Source organism: Pteropus medius, unplaced genomic scaffold (assembly GCF_902729225.1).
Source record: "Pteropus medius unplaced genomic scaffold, Ma_sr-lr_union100, whole genome shotgun sequence".
NCBI lineage: Eukaryota > Metazoa > Chordata > Mammalia > Chiroptera > Pteropodidae > Pteropus > Pteropus medius.
This window is the reverse complement of record NW_024349800.1, coordinates 29,488,316-29,515,328: the sequence shown is the minus strand read 5'-3', so window position 1 is coordinate 29,515,328 and position 27,013 is coordinate 29,488,316. Positions and strand designations below refer to the sequence as shown.

The 27,013-nt window shown below is 31.2% G+C and overlaps 1 protein-coding gene across 6 annotated transcripts in view; it reads right to left on the bottom strand.

Moving 5' to 3' along the window:
* The window catches only part of CCDC88A (coiled-coil and HOOK domain protein 88A), a 109,833-nt gene that overhangs the window by 41,389 nt on the left and 41,431 nt on the right, over positions 1-27,013 (bottom strand). For all 6 annotated transcript variants that reach the window (XM_039887113.1, XM_039887112.1, XM_039887114.1 and 3 more), the window contains exons 6-13: positions 22,351-22,434; positions 20,667-20,807; positions 16,348-16,520; positions 9,921-10,002; positions 7,946-8,104; positions 6,436-6,582; positions 5,775-5,919; positions 2,738-2,922 (exon numbers count right to left, since the gene is read on the bottom strand). In XM_039887113.1, the coding sequence (XP_039743047.1) occupies positions 2,738-2,922; positions 5,775-5,919; positions 6,436-6,582; positions 7,946-8,104; positions 9,921-10,002; positions 16,348-16,520; positions 20,667-20,807; positions 22,351-22,434 (1,116 nt within the window). The remainder of the gene's footprint in view (positions 1-2,737; positions 2,923-5,774; positions 5,920-6,435; positions 6,583-7,945; positions 8,105-9,920; positions 10,003-16,347; positions 16,521-20,666; positions 20,808-22,350; positions 22,435-27,013) is intronic.

Below are 27,013 nucleotides of genomic sequence, written 5' to 3'. Positions count from 1 at the left end.
AGATAATTATTAAATTAATGATAAAATACATTTTTAATGCCCAAATAGTGAAATTTAAGAATTTAGTAGAGAAATTCAAGTAACATTCCATGCTAATTTTGGCAGCTATATAAAATATGCAGACATGACTATTTTTCTTATCCTCTGAATCTCTGAGGGCAAATTTCTACTTGTAAGCACAAAAACAAATTCAAATGAATATATGATAGTTATGTGCTATAAGAAGATTGTATAGTCTTATTGAAAGGCTCTCTTGGCTTGAGTGACTTTAGAATGTAAAATTTTAATTATAGTCAAGGAATTTCTGCATACAAAAAAAAAAGAGAATATAAAAAGCATTAAGGAAAAGATGAGAAATGGTGGTGTAAGTTTAATGAGGAAACAAGGAACTTACTTTACAATAAAAAGGAAAAAAGGAGAATACTGGAGAAAATGGGCTGAACAAAACTCAGCAAATATTTATATTCTAGGTCTAAATTTTCAATTACACATTTGAAAGATATAATAAAGTATGTGGTTAATAAATATGAAAAAGCAAATTTAAGTTTACAATATGCTATATATCACTGATTTTCCCATTATAATATATCACATTCAAATCAGGTAGTTAAAAAAATAAAAGATTTAGCTATATTAAATATTCCACATCAAGTTTAAATATTACTTAAATCTTCATATTGATAGTGAAGAACTCTAAGCATTTTAATAGTCTTACATAAAGCAAGTTGAATTTTTCTATTTTAACATCAGTGGAAGATAAATCACACTTGGAAAACACTCTTCCAGTAATATCTCAAAAGCATCAAGTCACAAATCTCTTCCAGGAACTGAATTCAACATTAATTTTACATGTTTACAAAGCTTTTAGTTATTAATAACTAATTAAACTGGCTCTCCCTTTACAGATGAATATGTAGACAACAATTATTTCAATTCATTTGTCGTTTAACATCAGTGGGATTCAAGTGAAGCGTTTGATTTACAAAAGACAAAAGACATCTTTTATACAATGAATTTATCAAAAATTGCTAGACTCACTAATTTACAATATTAGACATCAAAGACAATTATAATTTACAGATCCAATTATAATGACAACCAAAATAAAACTGTTCCAAGTTCTAAATGACCACTCCTACTTGAACACTATATTGTCAAATGCTTAAGATTATTTGATTAATGGACTAAAGATGATACAAAAATGTTTTAAAAGAGTAAAAATATTGCAAGAAAATCAGATGTCTAACTGCATTATCTAAGGCAGTGGTCTTCAAAGTATGATTCCAAAACAGCAGAATCAGCATCACCAAGGAACTTCTTAGAAATGAGAATGCTTAGCTCCTACCCAGAGCCTACCAAAAATCAGGGCTCTTACGCGTGTGACTCAGCAATCCACGTTTTTAACAAGCTCTAAGGTGATTATGATGCATACTATATATAGTTCAAAAATCACTGGTCTAAAAGTTAGGGATATTTCATAACTGAGATTCTAGAAACCCAGAATCTATCCAAGGAAAAATCAGACACAGATAGGAGCCTAGAACATTTTTTCACGGCGAAACCAAGAAGCTCTGAAGGAGTGCTAAGGCTGTGTCACAGAATTCAGGAAGCAGCTTCAGTGGGACAGCAAAAAAAAAAAAAAAAAAATGCAGTAGATTGAAACACTTCAAATATTTTTAAATCTATTGAGTTCATAATGACAATAAAACAAACAATAAACTCACTCAATTATCTCAGGAGGATATGAGAGAACCAATTCATTATTAGGAAACTGGTAAATAAAGAGATAGATTCAAACATTTATCCTGTTTTTCCTGTAAGAGCTATGCCTCAGAATAACAAATGGTGTTTGTTTTCTTAAAACCAGTAGTTTTTAAAAAGAAAAGTTTTTCCTCATAGAAATACTCTTAGCTATCAAATTAAGAAGGGAGGATTATATTTAAAATATCAGGATTTTTTAATCTCTGATTAATTAAGATTTCCCAGCAAATCATTTTCCATGTCACAAAAAGAGAGACAGGCATATGCCTTCTGATTGAAATATACATACTCCATATGAATATTCTTACTAAAAATTCAATTTGAACCTGACTAAGCCTACAAATAAAAGAGTCAATATAGGGAACAAAAGAACTTAAGTGACAAAAAGAATGCAATCAGCAAAATCTAGATTGTGGGGAAACTCTACTAAACAAATAACTTGGTTTCTTCCACAGAAACATTGCTAGGAAAAAAGAGTAAACCTATAGGCTAAAAAAGACTTAAGGAACACATCAATTGATTGAATATATTTGATCTTATTTGGATTCAGATTCAAACAAAATGTAAAAAAAAAAAAAATAGAATTAGAGAAATTGAAATGCTGACTAAAAATTATTATTTTTAAGTGGGACAATGTCACTGTTCTTTTTTTTTTAATTTCTTACTTTTTAGAGCTATATACTAAGATATTTCTTGGTGAAATGATACCATGTCTAGGATTTACTTCAAAATAATCTAGTGGTTTGTGAGGAGAGTAGGCAGGGGTAGAAGTAAGACTAGATGTAAATTAAAAATTGTTGAAGCTGAATAATGAGTATAGGATTTCATTTACTTCACATTTATGTATGTTTGAACATTTCCGTAAGTTGAAATAATATTGAGAGCACATTAAAAACTGGAAAATTAATGTTTTACTGCAGTGCTATTTATTTATACTTTTACATACTTTTTAAAAATTATATTAATTTTTATTTACCTTTTTACTTAGTCTTTGATTTTCTTTTTCAATTTTCAGGATTTTAGAAGTGTTACCTTCTGCAGAATCCACAGTACTCCGAAGCTCTTCTACAGTTTTTGTTAAACTCTGGTTTTCCATCTCCAACTTCAATAATCTACTTGATGTCAACTCATTCACCTCATGGCCCAAGGATTTTTGTGGTGCTATAATATTGAAAAATAAATCACTGCTAAAACTATATTTACAGTTTACTATTTAAAATGCTGAGTGTAAATGTATGACATCACTTGGTCCTTAACTATATAAAAAATTTATTAAGTTATACAAGAGAGATACAATGGAAAAAATTAACTGACAAACAAAAGACAGGTAAATCTTGAATTTTTAATGCACCCATAAGCATTCCAGTGAGGAAAAATTACAAAATTTAGACTGAAGAGATTAGAGTTTCAGTTCTAGTTCCATAAGAAATTAACTACTTGACAGTACCCAAGCCACTTTAACCTCAATGAGTCTTAGGTTACTTGTACGAAATATAGTTATTGGCCTGTGTATCTCATAGTCATTGTGTAACTCAAATAAGAAGTATAAAGCACATCCTATGCCACACTTTCAAAATTTAAAAGAAGACAGTCTGAGGGGAAAAATTCCTAATCTGATTCTGAGAAAGGCAAGACTGGTCACCTTGAAAAAGTCTTTCTCTAAATGAAGAATCCCTGTTAAATTAGGTGTAAAGAACAACATCTACTCCATTTTGTCAAGGGAAATCATCTTTCTAAGTAGATTAGAGCACTGCATTTTTAACATAAGAATATTGTTTCTAGTTCTGTAAATGACTGCTCTCTGGTAAGCCCCCAAATAATTATTTTTAATGACTCTATAGCAGACTCACTGAATATTTTGATGATATAAAGATATTAGGATTTATAAATTTATTTTGAAATTCTAGATATCAGGAAGAAAAATGGATAGAAGTATAGGAGAGCATTTCTAGGTCTGTCTACTTTTGTATGTTTCAAATTCTCCATCATAAAAAGCAAAGAAACACACACACAAACACACACAAAACATATATCTCCATAAGTGTATATTTTTTTACAAAATTAGATATGGTAAAATATCTCCCAGATTTTAAGTAAAGAAAGTTTTAATTCTTATTTCCAGCTTTTGTTCTACTCAGCATACTGTTAATCTTTTATTAAAAGCTGGTATACTAGATAGTTACTGACTTAAAATTCCATTAGTTGTCCAAGTCTTCTTTCATAAAACTCTAATTCATGATTTGTAGTCATCATTTCGAATTAACAAGATTAGGCTAAAATACATGCTATGCCTTAATAATACTTTCAATACTATGACTGTGCTTCAAATCAAAGCAGCTTCAAGTCAGACTATGAAGAATTAAAAAGGATGCTTATAACACATTTTTAACATGAAAGAATGCCAATATTATAATCTTAGGTGAAAAAAGGAACCTAAATTGTATATACACATTGATCCCATGATGACTACAATGCACCTATGTGTGTGTAAAAAATTTCTAGAAGCAAATTTTTTGAAATGTAAAAGAAATTATTAGTGACTTTTACCTCCTCTTTTATATTTTTCACATTTTGTACATTTTCTAGAAAGTACCTTGTATAATTTAAAAGAAAAAAAACTGACACCGCATTAAAATAAATATTCAGGTCTATGGCCTCAGCTAAGAATAACTGCAAAACAACTGTAATATAATGATAATAATAATTATAATAATTCTTAACATTCAAATGTTTACTATTTACCAGGCACTGTTTTAGGGACTTCATAAGTATTAAGAAATTCAATCCTCACAACAACCCTACAAGGTATTTACTATTATTGGCCTCACTTAATAGACGATGACACTTTTAACAGTGTAGATTTTAACTACTTTAGAGGTAGAAAACATTTAAGTACAAATTGCTTTCTTTCTAACTCAATTCACAAGGAATACAATAAAAAAAAGTTCCACAAATATTTTAAGTAATACATCTCAGCAACTTCACTGGCTGTAGAGAATTTACATGGGGTCCTAGAATTTGGTTCTAGGAAAAGTATAAAACTAGGAAAAGCCTAATAGTAATAAATATGAGTCATCTGTAGAAGTTAATTATTCTCTAAGACCAGACTATAAGCTCTCTCAGACTTTATGTCTACCACACCACTATATCCTCAGGGCCTGGTATAACATTTTACACACAATAAGTGCTTAATAAATATCTACTGAAGGAAGGAAAGCAGGTGGAATAGTCCAATGCTGGGTAACTGAGGAATTAGGGAACTATTCTAATTCAAATAAACGTGACCTGAGTGTAATTTCAATAAAGTATATCAGTATTAGCATAATCAAAGCTAATAACCCAAAGCATAATAACCCAAATAACTGTATTGTATGTATATACTCAGTTTTAAGACACAGGACAAGTCGATAATAGAGCTTAAGAAAAAAAAGCCAAGATCTAAAAATTTATCTGGCGGTCTTTCATTATCTCCAGGGTATAAATGAACTGCAGCAGTTGGTAGGTATAATCCTAAAATGGAGAATACATATATTGATGAAAGTAGCCATGAAGATCCTTAACTTGCTTTATTCTGGCTACATATTCACCTGAGAATCTTCCCAGGACATTTTGACTTCCTGTTTAGATTTGCTTGTAATCAAAGAACATGCTGACCAGATAATACGACTTTTCTGTTCTATTTAGTAGATGGCTATATTTCTCAAAATAAATTAATAAACTGGTATTTCAGTTTCTTATGATATTAACATGAAAAAATTGCCTAAACCACTGATCAAATCTGTTATTTCACTCAAAAAAGTTGATTTGTAAGATATGCAAAGATAACCAGACCCAGGAATGTGGAAATAATATATTACTCTGTGAAATCATATCTAGGGACACAGCTGGCCTTCAGAGACATCTCAAGCTGGAGAAAATAAAGAACTGCAATAAAATATCCAGAAATATAAGCATAAATACAATTTCATTTATTCACCAATCCATTTAAATACATAGAACAATATTGAGAATACCTTCAGAAAGTTCACTAGTTCTAGATATTTGTTCCAGCTCCCAGCCGAGATGTAATGATTCATCCATACTTTGTTTCTGTGCCATTTCCAAAGTCATATTTTCTTCCATTAATTCTTCAATCTTTTTTCTATCCATATCACGTTCCTTTTTTATTGGCAGGGAATATGGAGAGAAAAGAAAGCTAAGAAACAGTAAAATTTCAAGCTAATAATGTATTATCAGAATGAGAATAAATCTTGAGTTCCTAAACATTTTTCACAGTTTGAAGAACAATAATTAGTTATTATAATTACTACAACTGGTCATTAAGCTGACCAGGTGTCTGACACCCTTTTAAAGTGATCTTTGGGGACATCGAAAACTCTTCTTCATAGTCAATATATTATTTTAGTAATAATAACAAATGATTCTGACCCAGTGCTGAGTGGTTTTATTTCTGTATTTTAAAGGCATGTTTACACAATAGCTTATTAGTTTTCTGAAAAATACAAGACAAAATAAATAATATTCCTCTGTAACAAAAGCATAAATTTATTTAGCTCTCTCTTCTTTGATAAAGCATCAAGGACACTGGCCACCCTTTGCGGTTATAGAGAAATCAGATGAAACTTAGAATTTTTCCTTAGAGGCCATGTAATTGATCTACTTTACAATACTTACCATTTCCATATCATGCAATTTAGCCTTTAGTTGTAAATTCTCTTTTTCTAATTCATGTAATTTATCAGAACGCGCTCGGGTTCCTTCTAATTGGTCTTCCAACATGGTTTTTGTTTCTAATAAAACTTGATTGTCTTCTTTTAATTCCTATAAACATTTCAAATAGGCTTTATTTATCACAAACGTGTTAATATTGGTTAATTTTTTAAAGTTCTGAAACAAAAATTCTTTATATGCAAGAGTGAAGGTAATGAGTAATGTTTTCTTGGTTTCATTTTGCCCTGGAATTTAAGCTATTACACAAACAAAATACTCAGTACTTATATTAGGATGAGTAACACTACTTACTATAATTTCATATGAAATTGTCAGAGTACATTTAAACTCCTTAGTCACAAGGATAAGGAACTAAGTATAAGTAGTCTTGCAGATATTTAAGAGACACAAATCTCCATAAAATCAGGGCTTAATATATTTGTTGAAATAGACTTGAAGATTTTTCTCCACTTAAACTATAGCTTGAAAGTGAAGGGTTTGGGGTGTTTAAGTACAATTCCAAGACTTGAACTAATACTCACATAAATCATAAACCGAGGCTCTATCAATAAATATTCTACATAAGCATCTTGAGAAAATGTTTAAAATCCCTAGCATCTGTTTTGAAGATATATGTTCACAAATCTACCTTGCTAAATTATACGCTTGCAGTTTATAAAGTTAAGAGAAAGTATATTAAAACAGTGGCATCTATAAGGACCCCTTAACAGTACCATGCAGACCCCATTTCAATAACCAGCAAATAATTAATCTGCATCCTATCTTTGTAGTCTATTTTTGGTAACTGTCAGGCACAAATGTTCTAACTACTTTCTCTTATAATGTCTTCACTTTTTGCATATTCTTCTCTTCTTACTCCCATATTAAAAGTGAACAAAATCTCTACTGCTTACAATGAGGAAGTTAACTGAGAAAGGAAAAAAAGGATGTAGATACAAGGAGTGTCAATTTCTTGCTGTCAAACTCACCTTCATGTAACACTGAACTGCAATCATAAGTAAAGAAAATTGTTTTTCCTAATTTGTTCATGTAAAATGTTATATAATTTGTTGAGAGAGAGTGCATGTGTGTGCATAAGTTCCTTTACTGATTCTAATTTAGCAGTCTGCGTTGAGAATTGATCAGCGACATGTTTGCTTTCACTTCTAGGAACAAGTTTTAAATCAGTAGAGAGAAACACTTTATTGTGACTCTGAGGGAAGGACTTCCAAAGTCTGCTATACCTGTAATGCTACACGAAGGAAAGAAAGAAGAACGCCAAAGAGTTCAATAAAATTAATAATGTCCCAAAGTCCTTTTTTAAAATTCTAAGCAATCTGCTGATCCTATCATAAATTAAATATTTGAAGGTATTTACAGTATGCTCAACATTTCAAGAGTTCCATACATTAAGTGAATTTAAAAACAAAACAAAACAAAAAACACTGTGAATAGTTTAAATTATGCAACATACCTCAACTCTTGCCTTATAAAATTCAATATCATGTAACCTCTCTTTATATCTGCTGACTTCACTTTCAAGTTTATCAACTCTGATGGCCTTCTCTCGAAGTGCATCTAATTCATCTCGGTACATTCTCGCAGAACGAGCATCCGAAAGCAAATTCATGTTCTAAATATAAATAAATATTAATATTTTAAATATTATTTTCTATTTTCAAACTGATCATCCTTGGTTGCACAACTTGATGAATCTACTAAAAATTCAATAAACTATATCTTTAAAAGTGTTAATTTTCTGGTAAATAAATTAAATCTCAATTAAGTTGTATCTTAAAATGAAGACATATAAAGCCTTTCTTTTTACTACTAATACAAAGTATTTTAAACATGTTTATGTACAGCATACAAACATATTTTTTTACAATTTTTTTATATAATATTCTGCATCAGGAATGTAAAAAATATTCAGGATATTTTAAAATAAGAACCTCTGCTAATCAATCATTTGGAATTAATTTAAGGTAAAAGAGTTACCTTTAAAATATAAGACAGTAAAAATACAGAAGAGCAAAATGTATTACTAAAGTTGATCATTAGTTGTTTTAGAGGAAAAAAAAGTTTCTATCTAGATATGCTGTAACATGCTAACATGCTGCTGATTTTTTAAATTATTCCAAGTAAAATGATTACTGCATGTGATTAATGCCAAGTGAAACAAATATTAAAATTCAACCTTTTAAAAGCCTCATAATCCTTTAGGACAGTAGTTATCAAAGTGTGATCCAGGGACATCTGTTCTTTCAGGGTGTTCGTAAGGTCAAAACTATTTTCATAATAATTCTAAGAAACTCTCATTCTCTCATGAGGGCACTGTAGAGTTTTCCAGAGGTTACATGGCATGTGATATCTTAACAGACTGAATACAGAAATAAACATGAGATTCTAGCAGTGTTTAATTAAGCCAGGCATTACTAAAGAGATTTCCAAAAATGCAAAGAGTACCATTCTAATTACTTTTTGTTTTGGAAAATAATGGTTATTTAGTTAAAATATAATTTTTATGTTAACATGGAATGGGTCAAGTATTATTTTAGAAATTCTTAGTTTCAATTTCTAATACAGTAAATACAAGTAGATATAATCCTCAGTAATTTTTAAGAGCAGAAAAGAGTCTTGAGATCGAAAAGATTGACAAATCTGTTTTAGAGGAAACGCACGTACAAAAACTCTGCTATCAAGAAGTGGACGAGCAGCCACAGCATATACACAAATAAAGATTATGAGTTCCAGTCTCATACATCTAGAAAGGTCCCAGTTTATGATCCTGCAAGTAGAGTATTCCCTTAAATTAAAATGGCACGTAAGGGGAAGAAAATGGTCCATCCTTATCCCAATCCATACCATTTATGGGTTAAAGAAGACCTCATGCACTACCTCCAAATGGAAACAAAACATTATGGAGTGATTAAAAGAAGTGAATTCTTAAACAAATTGGTTAAAGATGAAAAAACACAAAGCTTTAATAAAAATAAATTACAAAAAGTAAAAGGCTTTGATCTTATTTAATACGAAAGAATGAAAAATTAAAAAGCATTGTCATATATAAGTTAACATAAAGCACCATCAGAGAGTGGAGACGCAGGGAGATCAAAATAAGCAGCACAATTTACAGTAGAGTTCCAGCTTCCAAGTCTACAGAAGCCAAGTACACAAAAAAAGAGAAACTTAGAACCACCCCAGTCCTAAGAGGCTCCTTTGAATCTTAGCAAAGTTCAAATAGCACTGATATAGAAGAAAGAAAAGTCCAAAGACCTTGATTTCTAGTTTTGGCTCTGGCATTTTTGAAGAGAGAAACACTAAAAAAGTCATTAGATCTCTTTAAGCCTCAGTAATCTCATAAAGCATTAAGGTAAAGGTTATAAATTATATGGAGAAAAATCAATTTCCAATTACTTAGTGGTCTCATATAAGTTCCAGGTACAAACCTCTTGCTGCAGCCTTTTTAGTTCTATTTCCATTTGTTCAAGTTCTTGTTTACAGTCCAGCAACTGTTCAGTCTTTTCTTCCCTTAAATGCAAAAAATATTTATTAAAGAATGAGCTTACTTCTTTCAAAAACTATGATCATCATCTACATTAACAAATGTATTATCATTAACTAAATTTCTAGTTGAACACAATTATCCATGACTCCAATCCTGGAGGAAAAGACAAAAAAAATTGATACTAGTAATTTATATGATTAGACATCATCAATCAAACTCCCTCTAAAGTTCTCCAAAGGCAAACTTCAATAACTGACATCTTCATAGTTCATAAGGTAGTTTCTCTCTATCTTTTCTGACATCCTCCATTCCTAGTATCCTTCCTCTTTCTCGTTCTCTCCGTGTCTGCATAGTCAAAGACAAATAAGCTGGAAGAGTTTCTATGCAAGGCAATATTATCTGGGTCTGAGACTTATAAAGGTCTCCAAACTATTACCAACCTTTATAATAGCCTAAAGGAAATGATATACTGCTGCAGATACCTAAAATCTTTCTAACTTTATTGGTATCTTCCCAGAAGGCTATAAACATCCTTAAATTTCTATTTTTTTTTTCTCTTTACACTGCTTTACTTCTAACTCCTGATTTGTATCTCCACTTCAGAGCCAAGTTCCTCAAAGTCTCCATCATCTCTATTTTTCCACCTTCTGTTTCTTAATAATAAAAGGTAAATGTTCATTGTAGAAAACAATTTATTGACATCTCCTCATGCCCATACATTTTTCAAAACCATAACTTTTAATATAAAAATATTCCCTTTGATAGAGGAACCATAATTTACTTAAGTGGATTCTATTTTTCACTGTAATAAATAATGTTTTGGTAAATGAACTCTATATCTAAAACCCTGTGTAGTTTAGGACATATTTCTAAAAGTACATTACAGGCTAATAGGTACTTGATATACACTGTCAAACTGCCCTCCAGTAAGGTCATTATCAATTTATAATGCAACAGCAGAGGATAAAACTGCCTATATGTGAAACAATTTAACAAGTGAAAAGTACTGTCACTGTTCTAATTTCCATTATTTGAATGCTAGGAAAGACTAATTTTGTTTTTTAATGTTTGTGACAATAAAATTTCTTCTGACAAAAAACTATTACCTATTGTGATTTGTAAGATATTTCTTACAAATATTTCTTCATGGATTGTCAATGTTTTTTTAAAAATTGTAAACAATTCTATTTTTTTTGGTGGTAACATATATATAAAATTGCAATGTTAAGCATTTTTAAGTAAACAATTTAGTGGCATAAATTATATTTACAATGTTGTTAAACTATCACTACTATCATCCCCAAAACTTTTTCATCACCCGAAACAGAAACATCGTACCCAGTAAGCAGTAACTCCCCCATTCCACAGCCTCTACTTCTAATCTACTTTCTGTCTCTCTTATTAAAGATATTTCATTTAAGTGGAATCATACATTTGTCCTTCTGTATTTGGTTTCTCACTTAAATTGTTTTCAAGGCTCATCCACGTTGTAGTAGGTATCAGAATTTCATTCTTTTTTATGGCTGAATAATAAATTCTATCAAATGCCTATAGCACATTTTATTCATCCATCCATCCATTCATGGACACTTGGGTTGTTTCCACCTTTTAGCTATTGGGGATAATACCACAATGAAGAATGGTATATAAGTTTGAGTCCGCTTTAAATTTGGGGGGATGTACAAGTTTGAGTCCGCTTTAAATTTCGGGGGGGATGTACTTAGGAATGGAATTGTAGGGTCATATGAAAATTCTATGTTTAACTTTTTGAGGAATATTGTCAAATGCTTTTTAATTTTACTTTTTAATTTTTTCTGAACGTTTATATATTTGATTTTTTATACATATAGAACAATCATCTTTTATAAATACTGTTGTTAAATGTGTGTGTGTGTGTGTGTGTGTGCGTGTGTGTATTTAGAAATACTTCTTTTGCTTTTTTGTAAAGCTCTTCCCTACCTAGAGAATAAACATATACTCATTTAAATATATCTGCTTCTTTCAGCATTATATCATTTTTTAATATTTAGCTCTTTAATCCATCTGAAATTCACTCTGGTGGATGAGAGGTATAAATTTAAATAATTTTTCCAAAAGAGTTACCCAGGAGTTTGAACTTCATTAATAAAATAATTCCTTTTGTGCACTCATTTATTTGACCATTCTATCTATAGCAATGAGGCTTCCATCCACACCTCCCCACAGATACTTTTTCATAGTTGATTACCTCCTTATTGCCAAATCCAATGATTATTTTCAGAACTTTCTGAAGAATTTAATGTAGTTAACTCCATTCCTCTTCTTGATACTCTCTCCTTTGGTTTCTATGACTTCACATTCAGGTTTTCCTACTTCTCTACATATTAATTCTCCGATCCTTTCAATGATTTCATGTTTTGGACTCATATTCTGGTTAACAATTATCAAGCTCATTATCTGTGCCAGGCACTTTTGTTAGACACGTTACACTTTCCGAAGCACTTAATTCTTACAAGAGGCCTCTAAAGAAATAATGGCAGTGATAGTAGCTTACATTTATTGAGCACTTATGTACTAGACACTGTTCACTTTACATATTTGCCTCACACAACAAACCTACAGTGGACACAATTATTATTCCTACTTACTAGGCTAGGAAATTGAGCAGCCTTAAAGGGATTAAGTAACTTGGCTACACTCATTCAGTTAAGAAGTGCTGAGCCAGGATTCACACTCAGACAGAATGTACCCAAAAGTTCATGAGTTTGATCATATTACATATTATTAGAAGTCTCATTTTATAGATGAAGAAACTGAGTAATATGGCTAATAAATGGTGAAGTATGCCCTTAACCACTTAAATAACTTTTTATGTTTGTGTTCTTCAGTTCACATCCTTCATCCTTCTCATTCTTCATGTTCTTCCTGAGCGGTCTTATCCACTCCCAAGGTTTCAACTACTACTTACATGCTGCATATTATTCTGCATCAGTATTCTAGTGATCCCAAATCTCTATTCCACATTGTGGACCAGATAGTCAATTATCCAATGATCATCTCCAGAAAGATATTTCTAAGGTACCTCAAACTAAATGTATCAAAACTAAACTTGCCTTTTACCTTAATTTTATTCCTGTCTCTTACATTCCAAGTCATCAGCATCACCATGCAGACACTTATTATAGGAAACTAGGAATTATATCAAAGACCTTTGCCTTCTCCTTTACATCCTCTCCAATCTCACTGTTATAACCTTAAACAGGGCCCACACCACTTCTTGCCTGGACTGGCCTTCAATGCACTTTCATATTGCCACTGAAATAATAATGTCAATTTGAGCATTCACTAAGAGTCAGCTACTAGGCTAGTATCTCTTTATTAAAACAAAAATCTGATCTTGACACTCTCCTATGCAAAAAAATCTTCAACTGATCCTCATTGTTTAAAGTTTAAACTTCTGAGTACTGCATATATCGCCATCCACGTATCCACTCCATCATTTTCAACTTCATTTCTCACTATGCCCCTCCTTATATCCTACTGAACTTGCTGCACTTCCTTCTGTTTAGAATACCCAGTTGAGCTTTTTCAAACTAGTTAATGTCTAACATCGACTGAAAATGTGACTACTGCTATGAAATATTCCTGACACCACTCTCTTTTCTTTCCTAACTCAAAAATGACAAAAATTCCTTTGAGTTTCAACTGCAGGCTACGCAGACTTCTAACATACCTCCAGTTTCATGTTATTTCACTGATTTGTTTAAAAGTTTATCTCATAACTCTATTTAAAAATGGGCAAAGGATGTGAATAGACATTTCTCCAGAGAAGATACACAAATGGCCAATAAGCACAGAAAAAGATGCCAACGTCACTAGTCATAGGGGAAATGCAAGTCAAAACCACAAAGAGATATCACTTCACACCCACTACAATGGCTATAAACAAAAAGGGTTATAATAAATATTGGTAAGGATACGGAAAAATTGGAGCATACATACATTGCTGGTGAGAGTGTAAAATGGTATAGCCAAATAGTTTGAGAGTTCCTCAAAAGGGTAGAACTACCATATGACCCAGCATTTTCACTTCTGGGTATATACACTAGAGAACTAAAAACGTATGTCCACACAAACATGTGCACATGAATGTTCATAGGAACATTAATCCAAATGCCCATCAACCAATAAATGAGTAACCAAATGTGGTATAACCATATAATAGAATATTATTCAATCATAAAAAGGAATAAAGTACTGATAAAACACTACAACGTGGATGAACCTTGACAACACTATACTAAGTAAAAGAAGCCAGTCACAAAAGGCCACATAATGTATAATTCCATTTATGTGAAATATCCAGAACAGGCAAATCCATGGAAAGAGAAAGTATATTAGCGTTTGCCAGGAGCCAAGGGCAAAGGGAGATAGGGAGTGACTGCTAATGGGTATGGGGCTTCTTTTTGGGGTAATGAAAATGTCTGAAAATTAGATAATGTGTGATGGTTGTTCAACTCTATGAATATACTAAAAATTACTGAATTGTACACTTTAAAAGGATAAATTTTCTGATATGTGAATTATATTCCAATAAAGCTATTCCTTTAAAAAATAATAATTTGAGAAAAACTCTTTGAAAACATAGAACCCATGGAGGCAGAAGAAATTATTAAAGACAGTTTTTGATAGTGTTAATTACTGCATAAAAGTGAAATTTATATAGAATTACTTCCTCCAACCAAACTGCAAATGTTTTTACTCTGTATGTTAATAAATCAAAAGCAATTGTACTATATTGTGCAACCCATAAATAAGTATGCTATTAGTTAATGTGCATGTTCTCATTAAAATTATTTATTTCCATTAGGTCTAGGGTAACCTCAACTATTTTTATCCATCCTGCTTTCCATACTTCATCACTTTAAGAAAGATCTGTCCCAGCAAAAAGATTTAAAACAAATGTTAACAGAAGAAATCCAACAAGGAACACATTTTCAAAGGACAGTAAAGATATTATATGGTATCTGAAGATACTATATGGTATCTGATGACAGTTACTAGAAATACTTGTTATATCTAGCATATATATTTACTAATTAAAAATATTCATTTACATTTTTTGAATCAGCATGTGAAAGACCAGACTTTATTAATCTCTTTAAGGTGTTTGGAATTTTAATAAACTCCATGGCCAAGTAAATTTTATTTAAAAATCAAATTGTAATACAGCGCAAAATGTTAAATGAATTCACAGCCATCACTGCAGCTCTAATTGCATGCTTTATCTAAAGACTGGAGAATATTGTGCTAAATTACATGGAACAAACTAGTGTTCGCTGTTTAGGCTATCCATTAACTGCCAGTCAAACTAATAACAGCAATCTCTTCCCTAATTTTCCTGGTGCAGCTGTTTATAGAATATCCTGGGCGTGCTCACTTCAACAGATACATAATAATGCAGACATCCACAATGAAAGCTGTATTTTTTTTTTTGTTTTCAAATTTTCCTATAGGCTTTATATTTTTTCTACCTTGCATATTCTATCACTTTTAAAACTAATTGCTTTAAATAATCAATAAATAAACTTAATTGCTATATTATGGCTTTAAATTTAAAATCTGCACGCTAAAGCACAAATTCTAGAAAAACACTCCCCTCCACCCCCCAAAAAAGAAGACTACGATGATAGCCCAAAACACAAAAATCCTTTGTGGTTTTTAAAGTGCAAAATAAGTCTCCAGCAGAGACTGGTCTTATCTTTACATGTGATTCACTGAGGAATACCTACATGACATTTATACTGACTTTTCTGAAATGATCTTTGAAAGTTAAATAAATGTCATCGGCACTAACTAATCTGAATATTTATCATCTCTAAGTACATGATTCAGGCATTTCAATTACTTGATGCAGAAGATATACACACAAAATTAATTTTTTTGTAATGTTACATGCCAAATACTTGGTGTTTTACAACATTAATTTTGAAAGAGCTAAACTTACTGATCCATATTGGTGGCTGCCAATATTTTGGATTTCAAGAATATAAAAATAAAAAAATTAAGAAGGTCCCAATTTGCCAAGGAAGAACATTATTTTATAAAAGAAAGACATTTTAACACTAGACAGATAGAAAGGACATAAATCCAGAATAAAGGGCATTCCCTAAAGTGGTAAGATTTAGCACTAGGGAAATTTATGCCAGTCTCCTTATTTTTCTCATTTTGACAAAAACTAGTAAAAACTTTGACATAGACTAGCAACTGGCAACTACTATCTATGTTCTATAATCCTAAAAATATTGTTTAGGTCACCTTTGTAAATTGTAATATTGTTTAGGTCACCTTCATTTAAATTCAATGAGTCTCGAAAATCAGCAACTTACAATTCCTGCCTAAGCCTTCTTATCTTGGCTTTAGCATCTGCCAGTTCCACTGACAGATGTTGTCGACTTTCTGTTCGCTTCATGCCTGGAGAACCACACGGTGACTGTGCAGATGATGAGGCATGGGGCAGAAAATGAAGACCATCCCGTTCTTCAGAGAGTTCTATGATAGTCTAAGGAAATGTAGAAATAAACAAAGAATCACTTTTAGTATTCTATTATCAAAGAACTAAATATAACACTATGCTCTAAACCTAAATACTAATCTACGATACTGAAAATGATGCACTGATCAAATATATCTTAACTTTATCATATTTAGCTGTCATTTTAAAAAGTTTGATTCAACAGTTCGTGGATAAGCTATTTAGTAGATAACACTAGAAGACAATACTTTTTTTCCATTCTTAGTTTAATAAAAGAAATCAATTATAGTAAAATAATTAGACCAGATAGCGACTGCTGAAAAGTCATAAAAGACTTGGTGACACAGAAATGAAATCAACCCAAGAGTGATATGTCTACAACTGTGCTGTCCAATATGGTAGCCAGTAGCACAAGAGGCCAATTAAATACAACTTCAAAAAGTTGAAAATACAGTTCCTTAGTCACACTAGCCACATTTCAAGTATACAACAGCCACATGTAGCTAGTGGTTACTATATTGGACAGTGCTAAAAAACAAACCTGCCATCATTGTAGAACTGGACAACAATGCTCTAGAATTGTAAACAGAGATTCTGAGAGACCTAACAGAACCTCAGAGGTTAGTTCAAACTCTTAATTCTGCAATAAGGTAACTGAGGCACAGAGATTGGTTTGTCCATGATCACAAAATCAGCTAGTAGAAATGCCAGGAATCTTGATTCCATATCTTATACTCTGTCTCTTACAATAGTAGTTCTGATCTGTTTCTCATATCAATGCTTCTTTTAGTTTTTTCTCTAGAGATCCTCCATAGGACACAAATCTCCTTTTATTTATCCTAAATCTCACCTTTAACAGCTTTTTAAGCTACATCTACCTCACTCAATCATATTCCTCCATTCCCCTAATTTTCCTTTTATTGGAAAATTCTCTTATTCTAAACCAATTTCTCAGCTTTCTTTTTTCTTCTTTTCAAACTTCTCAGGCAAGCAGAAATTGTCTTCTACAGCAATTTCAATTGTCCTTCTATTCTAGACAAAATGGGTGGGATTACCACCTTGGAACTATGGAATCACCATCTTTGTTTTGTTTCTCATCACCAAGTCTTATACCATCTTCACTGAATCATTACTTTTCTTCTTATTTTATTTTATTTTTTAAATCACCAATCAGAATTCATTTCTTTATCCTTAGGATATATTTCAGCATCTGAATGAAGATCTGTCTAACAATCGCTTTCACAGATTCCAGTATGTTTACTGATAAACCTCAGAATGTGATTTTCCAATTCCTTTTCTCACTACAACTCCAAATCCACTTCCTGTTTGATACATAGAAGGCTTCTCCAATGAAGGAACCATTCTTCTTTTGTGCAATGCCTCCTTTACTGGCATTACTCTCATGTAACCATATTTATGTCTGAACCTTTAATCCTTCAACTTCCCCTTTTCGCACCAATTTTTTTGTGGCTTCTCCAGAGTTCCTACTCAGCCTGGAATTACAATAAGGCCCTTAAATGTCAACTTTACTTTCTAATTTAACACTACTACGCCATCTTTGATTATGGCTCACTTTCTGGGAAAAAAAAGGAGGAACTAATATTTATAGAACTCCTAGCTAGGGGATTTTTCAGCAAGATCTCATTCAGTACTATAATCTGTAATAGAGATATTAGGTCTATTTTAGACATACAGAAATTGAGACTCATATGGATTAAATAACTTAACCAAAGTCACATATCTAATGATAGGTACCAATAGGAATTCAAATTCAAATTTGACTCAAACACTGTGTCATTTTCCTTGCCTACAATCAGTTTTTTCTACTCCTGCTCCAAGGAAACTCTTAGAGAAAAATAAACAAACAAAATACACAGCCCTATTACAGATCTCACCATCCATTTTCAATTAAGCTCTTTCCAATGCTCATCCTTTTATCGAAAATTTTGCTGATTTCCTGGCAAATTTTCCCCACAACGGCTATTGTAACTATATTCCCTTTACTTAAGCCTCCAAATGTAAACAGCTATTATCACTTCCAACAAATGACCCTCCTCCAACTTGTTAAAGAAAACCACCTATGATTAACTCCTCCATTTTTATGCATGTCGTTCCTGAAACATTCGTATTTCTGTAACATTTTCAATTGGCTTTTTCCTCTTTGTTCTTCAAAGATAAATAAGTTTCTTCTATATAGTTTCTTCACATTTCCCTCTTGCTATCTTTATATTTCTTTTTCAATGCTACTTTTTGAAAGATAGTTTATATGTTCATTGACACTACTTCATCCTATCCACTTACCTAGTATGTCCAGCCCAAATACCCTTCACAAAGCTTGGCATAAAATAAAGTGACAATAAAGAGATCTTAAATTCATTAAAATTTTCTACTTGGTTTTTAGTAGAAGGAGAAGACAAAGAGATCATTGTTCCACAACTTTAATAATAAAACGTGAAGAGTAATTAAAAACAGGGCAAGCAAATTATATTTTCTATATTGAAATGAAACAATTACAACAAAAGATCAAAACAGAATAAAAGCTAAAGGGAAAATCTAAATAAAAACTTGTTTCAATCAAATTAAATGACACGGAATTATTACATTTACATACTATATTAACATTTGTTTAATATTTTTCACAATTATTTTAAATTATCTTTTCTAATTAGTCCACTAGTGACCCAAGTTCAACATTTTTCCCCCAGAGAATTGGTTTTAAACCAGCTAGCAATTTGTTTCCTGAATAATTTAGACAGGAGAATGCAACCACTTTTTTTCCTTGTTAGAAAAACAAATTCAACTGAAATGCTTGATCAGATGGGCTTTAAAACATTTTTCTAACAATCACTATATAGTGTTTATTGTTCATTTTACTTTTGACATTGATCATATAATGACAAGTATTCTGTTCACATTTCTCCAAATGTATTCCACCTCCTATTAATCAGTTAATGTGAGATCAATTTATATATGTCCATCAGTCATATGAGACCAGAGTATAGATTTTTAGAAGTAATTCCTCAGAAATTGGAGGATATCTTATCGAAATACTTTTAATACCTAGAAATACAAACAAATGAATGTTCTAGAAAGTAAATAAAGCAGTAAAAATACACTAATATAAAAAAATATACAGCGCATGGTTCAAAAATCACATTGAAAATAAAATGAAACTCAGGATGAGTTTGATATATAGTCGGGATTTTTCACTGCAGTCTTTCCCTCCTTTGGTATTAGTGCTTTAACTTTTTTAAAAATTTAATTGTTGCTCTAAAATATTTTTTTATTTCCATATTTCCTTCTTTTTAATGCCTTAAGAAAAACTGAAAATTCTCATCAAAATTGAATATACTCTAAAGAGGCATGAGAGTTTTGTTCAGAAAAATAAATCTTTAGGAATTTCTTCTATGTAATCTTTCATTTGTCCCAAGAGTAACCAAATTCTCTATAAATAAACTCAAAACTGTCTCATGTAAATGGAACAAATGATCAAAGCTATACATTCTCCTGAATGGCAGAATACTTTAGAGGCTGCTATTAAGAAAATATTACTCACCACCACATGCACCAAAGTCTAGACTCCTCTAAAACTTATAAGGAGCTTTCAGAGAGTGCAGGCAAAAAATTTGGAGCAATTTTATTCTTTCTAAAAAGCAAAGTAGTCTCTTAAAAGGGCTTATAATAATTCTCTTTTTAAAAATCACGCCTCATTATATTGACTACAAAAATTTGAGAACTTTTGTGGGACATTTTATTCAGAACACCTGTGATTCTTCTTCTATTAACACTTATTTTTCCAACCTCACATGGCAATAAAACTAAGAAATTAACTTTAAACATTCTCATGCTTCAAGGCAATGATTTTTCCACTTACATCAACAAAATTTTCAGTTTCACACTTTTGTACTGTTGCCAGAGCTATGGAGATGACTTAAAAAACACACAAGAAAAAATGAGAATAATAACTTAAAAAGAAAGAAGAAAATCTAATTGCAATCTGTTTTCTAGTAATTTGGGACTGTTACTGCTTCCTCTGCTGCACACACACAAAAAGTCATACAGTACTCTATTAGCTGCCCCTAAGAAACAGAGTATTAATTCTGAAGTATACCTGAATGCTACTTTTTTGGGGGAAAGAAAACTTCAGTAATATACTAAAAGAAATTTACAGACCTCTGAATGTTCATCTCTTTCATCTATAAGTCTTTTTAGATGCAATGCCATATTTTTCAAGAGTGGTTCTATTTCCTCCTGAGACATATCAGTCACTTCCATCCATTGAAGATCAAACACATTTTCCTGATTATGGGTTACCTTTAGAAAAGCAACCAAAACAAACAATTTAAAAAAAGCTATTATTTAAAAATCTATTTCATTTTACCATGATATTAGCTCAAATATTATGTATCTTATATAATAAAAATACAAAAAGCACATATGTATAAAAATTTAATTGATGAATAATGAAAAAGCTACAACTAAAAATTATTTTAAAAAATATAGTCTCTAAATGAATTTATATTTTTTTCCCAGTTAACTGAAAAATAAGATATTTAATTCAGGGCATTCCTAAAGAAAGGTAATACTGCATACATCTGACAACTGCTTTAACAAAATCAATTTAACGTTTAGATAACACTAAATTTACTGTACTTGAATTCAAAAGTAAAAGTTTTGTTAATCCTGTAGGATATACGCCATTGCACTTTTATACTTGAAAAGCTAAGTTCTTACAGATTCTGAAGATGACACTGTCAAAGAACCTTAGGAGAAAAGGACTCCCCATATAAAGACTTAGAGAAGGGGAAAGTTATATAAGTGAAATACTCATTTCTTGCTTTCCATTTCTCACCGTGATTCTGATATTTTGCTTTAACTTTCATAAGCAGCAAAAATAACATTTTCAAGAATGGTGGCAAATTTAGTAACTTGAAACACTTAGCATTTACTCAAAATATAAGCCACAAAGCTAACATAAACAAACATATATAAAGGGAAACTACCAATAAAACTGTATCTTGTAGAGTACTACTAATAAGGTTAAGGTTAACAATAATATTACTGAAAAAGAAAGCTGGATTCTATGAATGTTAACCAAGAGAAAAGATGATATATGGATATAAAGTTATTTAAATAGAGAATATTTTAAACACTACTAATTTTCACTACTTAAAAAGTCTCTTTACCCTTCTTTACTTCTCTTTCTAATCAACATGGGGCAAAATTTAACATGCTCTAGTTTTAAAGTCTTGTTAAGTACACAAGATTAAATGCCTAACACTAAATACATGCAGATATAGCAACTTTCAAAAGCAATCTTAACAAATAAATGACTTAACTTCAATTATTTGACATTGCACAATACATCCCAGATTTACGTTTTTATATGGATGTTACAAATCGCTAACATGTGTATAATTCAAATAATATCTTTAATAAAAATTATTCTGTGTTCATTTATTCAAAAGAAAAATCAATAGAATGACAAAATACTAAGGTTATCATCTTACCTCACTTTAGTTTTAAATTACATGCAATGATCCACTTTCTGCTGCTTCCATTTATTATACTATTCATTCTGTGCTGTCTAACAAAGACGTACACTTCATTCCTCAAATAACACTTTTTGCCTATGTCCCTCTGGATAAAGGCAACAGTACATCTATAATTGGCACTGTGCCATGTATAAGATGATTTATTTAAGAAACTATCTCTAAAGAGAAAATTTATCTTAAAGCAGAGTTCATCTATATTTGACCTTGACTTGTTCTTGCTAATCCTATGACTTTAAGTATTTTGGGAGATATACAAATAAACACACCACAAGCTTCATAAAAAGTAGATAAGAACTGTATACCTCTTGAATATGTGCGGCAACTGCTGCTTTTGTATCAAAATCTAAACCTTGAATTCTTTCAATAAACTCTTCTTTTTTCTGACACTAAAAGAAATAAATAAAATAATTATTCATACTTTATAGAGTATACTACTTAGTAAGATGTAAATAACTAAAAACTCATTCAGAGTAAAAATCTTGAACAGTACAAAGAGGGTTTGGCTTTGTTTTGCATTTAAATCATCTCTCTAATATGACTTACCTAATAAAAAGATAACAATTTAGAAATATTTAATTAAAAAGACTGATACACTATTTTTATGCTGGGAAGTTCTAAAGTGAGAAACCAATTACACAACCCATCTGAGGTCAGTACAATATTATTATGCTAACTTTACAAACAGAGAAGTAAAGAATCAAGAACTTGTTTCAGGGAGGATAAGTTACTTGCCAAAAAACACAGTGAGTCAGTGGCAGAATTCGGAATACAGCCAAAATGCTCAGTCAGTCTTTGGCTATCATCAAACAACACAGCCTTTCTTCTTGGAAAAAAAATTTTAAGCAATTTTTATTTCGAGCTTACAATTCATTCTCACATCTTTATCCTATCAATCTTAATAAAAGAAATCTACTTCTGTGTCCTAGTTCAACATTTATAAGGTAATACAATAAATATCTGATTTGTTTCTAACATAACAAAGTCACAAGGGGCAAAATTTAAGAATGCATATACAAGTAAACATGTATCAAGTGGAATACAGGCACATTTATATAACTTTTTTATAAGCTTTACATAAATTTCAAAAATTAAAATGCAAACCCAATCTTTTTCTTTCCAGTCAGTACTGAATAACAGTTTAACATTCACCTTAATCTGCCTTCCCTCTACATCTCTTATACTGATTCCAACTGCTGGTATAACTGTATTCTTGCAGCTACCAAATGAGAATTGCATACAAAATAGACAGCACTGCCTTGTCTAGCTTAGTGGCATCTCCTGAGCCAATTACTGAACACTAGTGAAGACAATATACTCACAAAAAAGAAAAATTGGCTCTTTGATCAATAAGAAACTTAGTGAGGTTCTGCTTTATACTCTACACATTTATTATATCAAATCATAACATCCTATTTCTACTGCCATACGATTTAACTTAAAATACATTCCCATCAGAGCAGAAAGTTCTATGTTCTGTAAAAACAAAATTATTAAGATAATATAATTATATTTAAAGGTAAATTACTAGAAATGTACAATTCTTAGCTGTGACTAGCAAGTCAAAGTTTGGGGGAGATGAAATGAAAATTAGTTTAAAAAGAAGAATTTTTTGTCTCTAAATAATAATTGACAGGCATAGTCAGAATAATTAAGAATGACTTTATGACTGCATTTGTAGTATAAAATAATTTTTTAGGCATAGTAACTCCAATTTTTATATTTAATGCTTCCTGAAGTGTTAACCTATGCATAGTTTCTAAGCTAATGAGCATATGAAAATGGCTGGGTTATAATGACTGTGACTCACTGAAGGGTCCCCAATTCAACAGCCATATCTATCTGCCATCAGTTTAAAATAACCAGAAACACTTTCCTTTCCTAAACCCTAGAGCCACTGTTTCTTTATTTGTCCTACCTTTAGGTGCTCACTCTTTAACATAGTCTCAATACAAATCAAGGAGAATTCTTCCTTTACCCTTAAAATATCCACAATTTCTACTAAATCTCATCTTGATTCAAACTCTCAAATTCTTGAGAATTCTGAAAATGTTTTATAAATAGGTTAGGCTTTCTTAAACAATATAGAATGAATTGCACAGGATCTCAAAGAATAAATACAAAAGAGAGAGACTATTAAGGTGGAAAAGAGAATGAGAGAAGACTCAAACTTGGAAGCTGAATAATCAGACCAAATGTTTTATATCAGTGTTGTCCAATATAGTAATCACAAGCCACATGTGGCTACTAAGTACTGAAATGTAACTAGTTCAATTTTAATTTTATTAATTGCAAATAATTTTAATTTAAATAGACACCGGTGGCTAGTAGCTACTGTATTAACAGTGCAGCTCTAGAACATAAAAAAGTCTGGTGTTAAAAAAATAGATATATAAATAGTTTTACTTCAGTTAACAAAAACTCTTGTGAAGACTAAATAATCATCAGCGAATTGTTTTTCCACTTAAAACTAACCTCTCCTTTATCTTTTATGTGAAGTTCTTAAAGTTTTATGGGCACTAAAGTGCTTCTAATTCTAGTATAGTAACTGATTCCAAAACCAGAAGATTACCATGATAGTACAAGGAAGCTGGGACACAAGAAAAGAACAACAACAACAACAACAAAAACAACAGTTATTTGGGTGGGAATTTGGAGGGAAAAGAACTGCATTAATCCTAAAAAGTTGTGTATCTTCCACCACAGAGTTTATGTTCTTAATCATTATTCCTCAAATTCCTCGTATCTTCACTTGGTACTCTCAGTGCTTTCTCTTCTTAAAAAATAAGGCAGACTTATGTGGAAAAATTATACTAATAGAGGAAAGGGCATTCCCCCAAACAAGCTACTGAACAAGAAAATAAGAAATACATTATAGTATTTTCAATAAAAATAAGAACACTAATGACTAAACAGATCACAGTTCTACCAAAGTAAGACCAAATGAGCCATCTAAAAGAAATAAAAATAGAAAATTTAAAATTTCCTCTTTAAAGTCTGGTTATTACAAAAAAAAAAAAGATAAATGTTGGTGAGGATGTGGAAAAACTGGAATCACTGTGGACTGCTGGTTGGAATGTAAAATGGTACCAATACTATGGAACAATTTGGCAGTTTCTAAAAAAATTAAAAATAGAATTAGCACATGACCCAGCAGTTCCACTTCTGCATATATACCAAAAGAACTGAAGGCAAGGACTCAAACAGCTATTTCTACACCCAAGTTTATAGCAGCATTATTCTCAATAGCAAAAAAGTGGAAGCAACTCAAGTGTCCATCAGTGGATGAATGGATAAATAAAATGTGTTACAAACATATGAGGGAATGTTACTCAAACTTAAAAGGAAAACAATTCCAACATGTGTAACAACGTGAATAAACCCTAAAGACATTATGCTAAGTGAAATAAGTCAGTTACAAAAGGATAAATACTGTATGATTCCACTGTGTGAGGTCCTAGAGTAGTCAAATTCAAAGATACAAAAAGTGAAATGGTGGTTGCCAAGGCTTGGGTGCAAAAGGGATCAGGAGTTGTTATTTTAAAAATATAGTTTTAGTTTTGGAAGATGAGAAAAGTTCTAAAGATGGACAATGGTATGGTGATGGCTGCAAAACAATGTGAATGTACTTAATGCTAATGAACGGCACACTTAAAAATTGGTTAAAATGATAAATTTTGTTCTGCATATTTTCCTATGACTAAAAAATTAAAATTAAAAAAACAATATCAGCAAATAAATCCCTCTTTAAATTGAGCCACATTTGCTATTTTCGTGTACTCTCAGAAAAAGAAATGCATCAGATAGAAGTTACGTACTGTTTTATTTCCCAAACATGTAATACAATAATTAATGTTCTAAAATGCTAATTTTTAAGATGCTTTACAGATAACTGGCAGGAAAACAATAGATTGTAGCTCGCAAGCCAACCAAGTTAAAAACCAGTTTTCTGAATCAAATAATGTTAGAATTGCTCGTGAGGGTACACATAAAGGTCAAAATTTTAATTTTAACCACACTTGACACTCACCCATTTACTTTCAGCACTATGCAACCTGGAGAAAGTCCAAAAAAAGTAATATTTTTGGATATAGAATAGCTACACTGATATAAAACCTAAGTTCTGCTGAAAAAAGGTGAATTTTACATGGTCTTTGGAGAAAGAAATTTCCAAACAACATAGCAAAAATTTTTCCTTCTGAGTAGGAGACTTCATTTGGGAACCTCTCAACTATCTCAGGGCTCAGATGCAGAGCCATACATCTGTGAAAATTCTAGATGATGCTCAGAAGTGGTTCAGCAGACTTGTGTTATCCATTTTAAAAGATTCTGTTGAAACTAGACTGGTTTAGTTAGTCAATAATGAAAATTCTCAAGCCCTGGCCCTGAATCATTTTCTTCATATCCAAAGTTATTCCTGTGGCTTATATTTATGTATAATTGAGGATAAAAGTGTCTTAATTATAATTTATTCTGTGAGTTAAGATATTTGGATCACTTACTGTTTCTGAATCCTGTTTCCTCTTAAAGAAAAAATTCAATTTCCTAATGCTTGTTTCCTTTTCCATTTCTTTTCATGAATACATCTTTTACAACCTGTGGTCCATTGAATTCCTAGACTCTAGTATCATATCAGCAAGTGTGATTTGCTATTTCTACATACAAATCACAAGTATAACATGAAATTGATCTTTATATATTATACTAAATATTGTATTTTTAACCTATTCAACTACTAGATGAAAAGATTTTCTGTAATACAGATTACATTCTAGAAAGTATTCACACAATACTGTTGCCTGATTGGTTTCATCAATAGTTTCTTGTCCTAAAGTATATTTTGGCTCTTCAGCATCAACAAAGATTGCTAATTGTTCATGTAGTTACAACTGAAGGCTCTGACAGAAAATTTTGATTAACACATTCGATGTCATTAGCATTAGTGGCTCCCAAATACCTACAGGATAA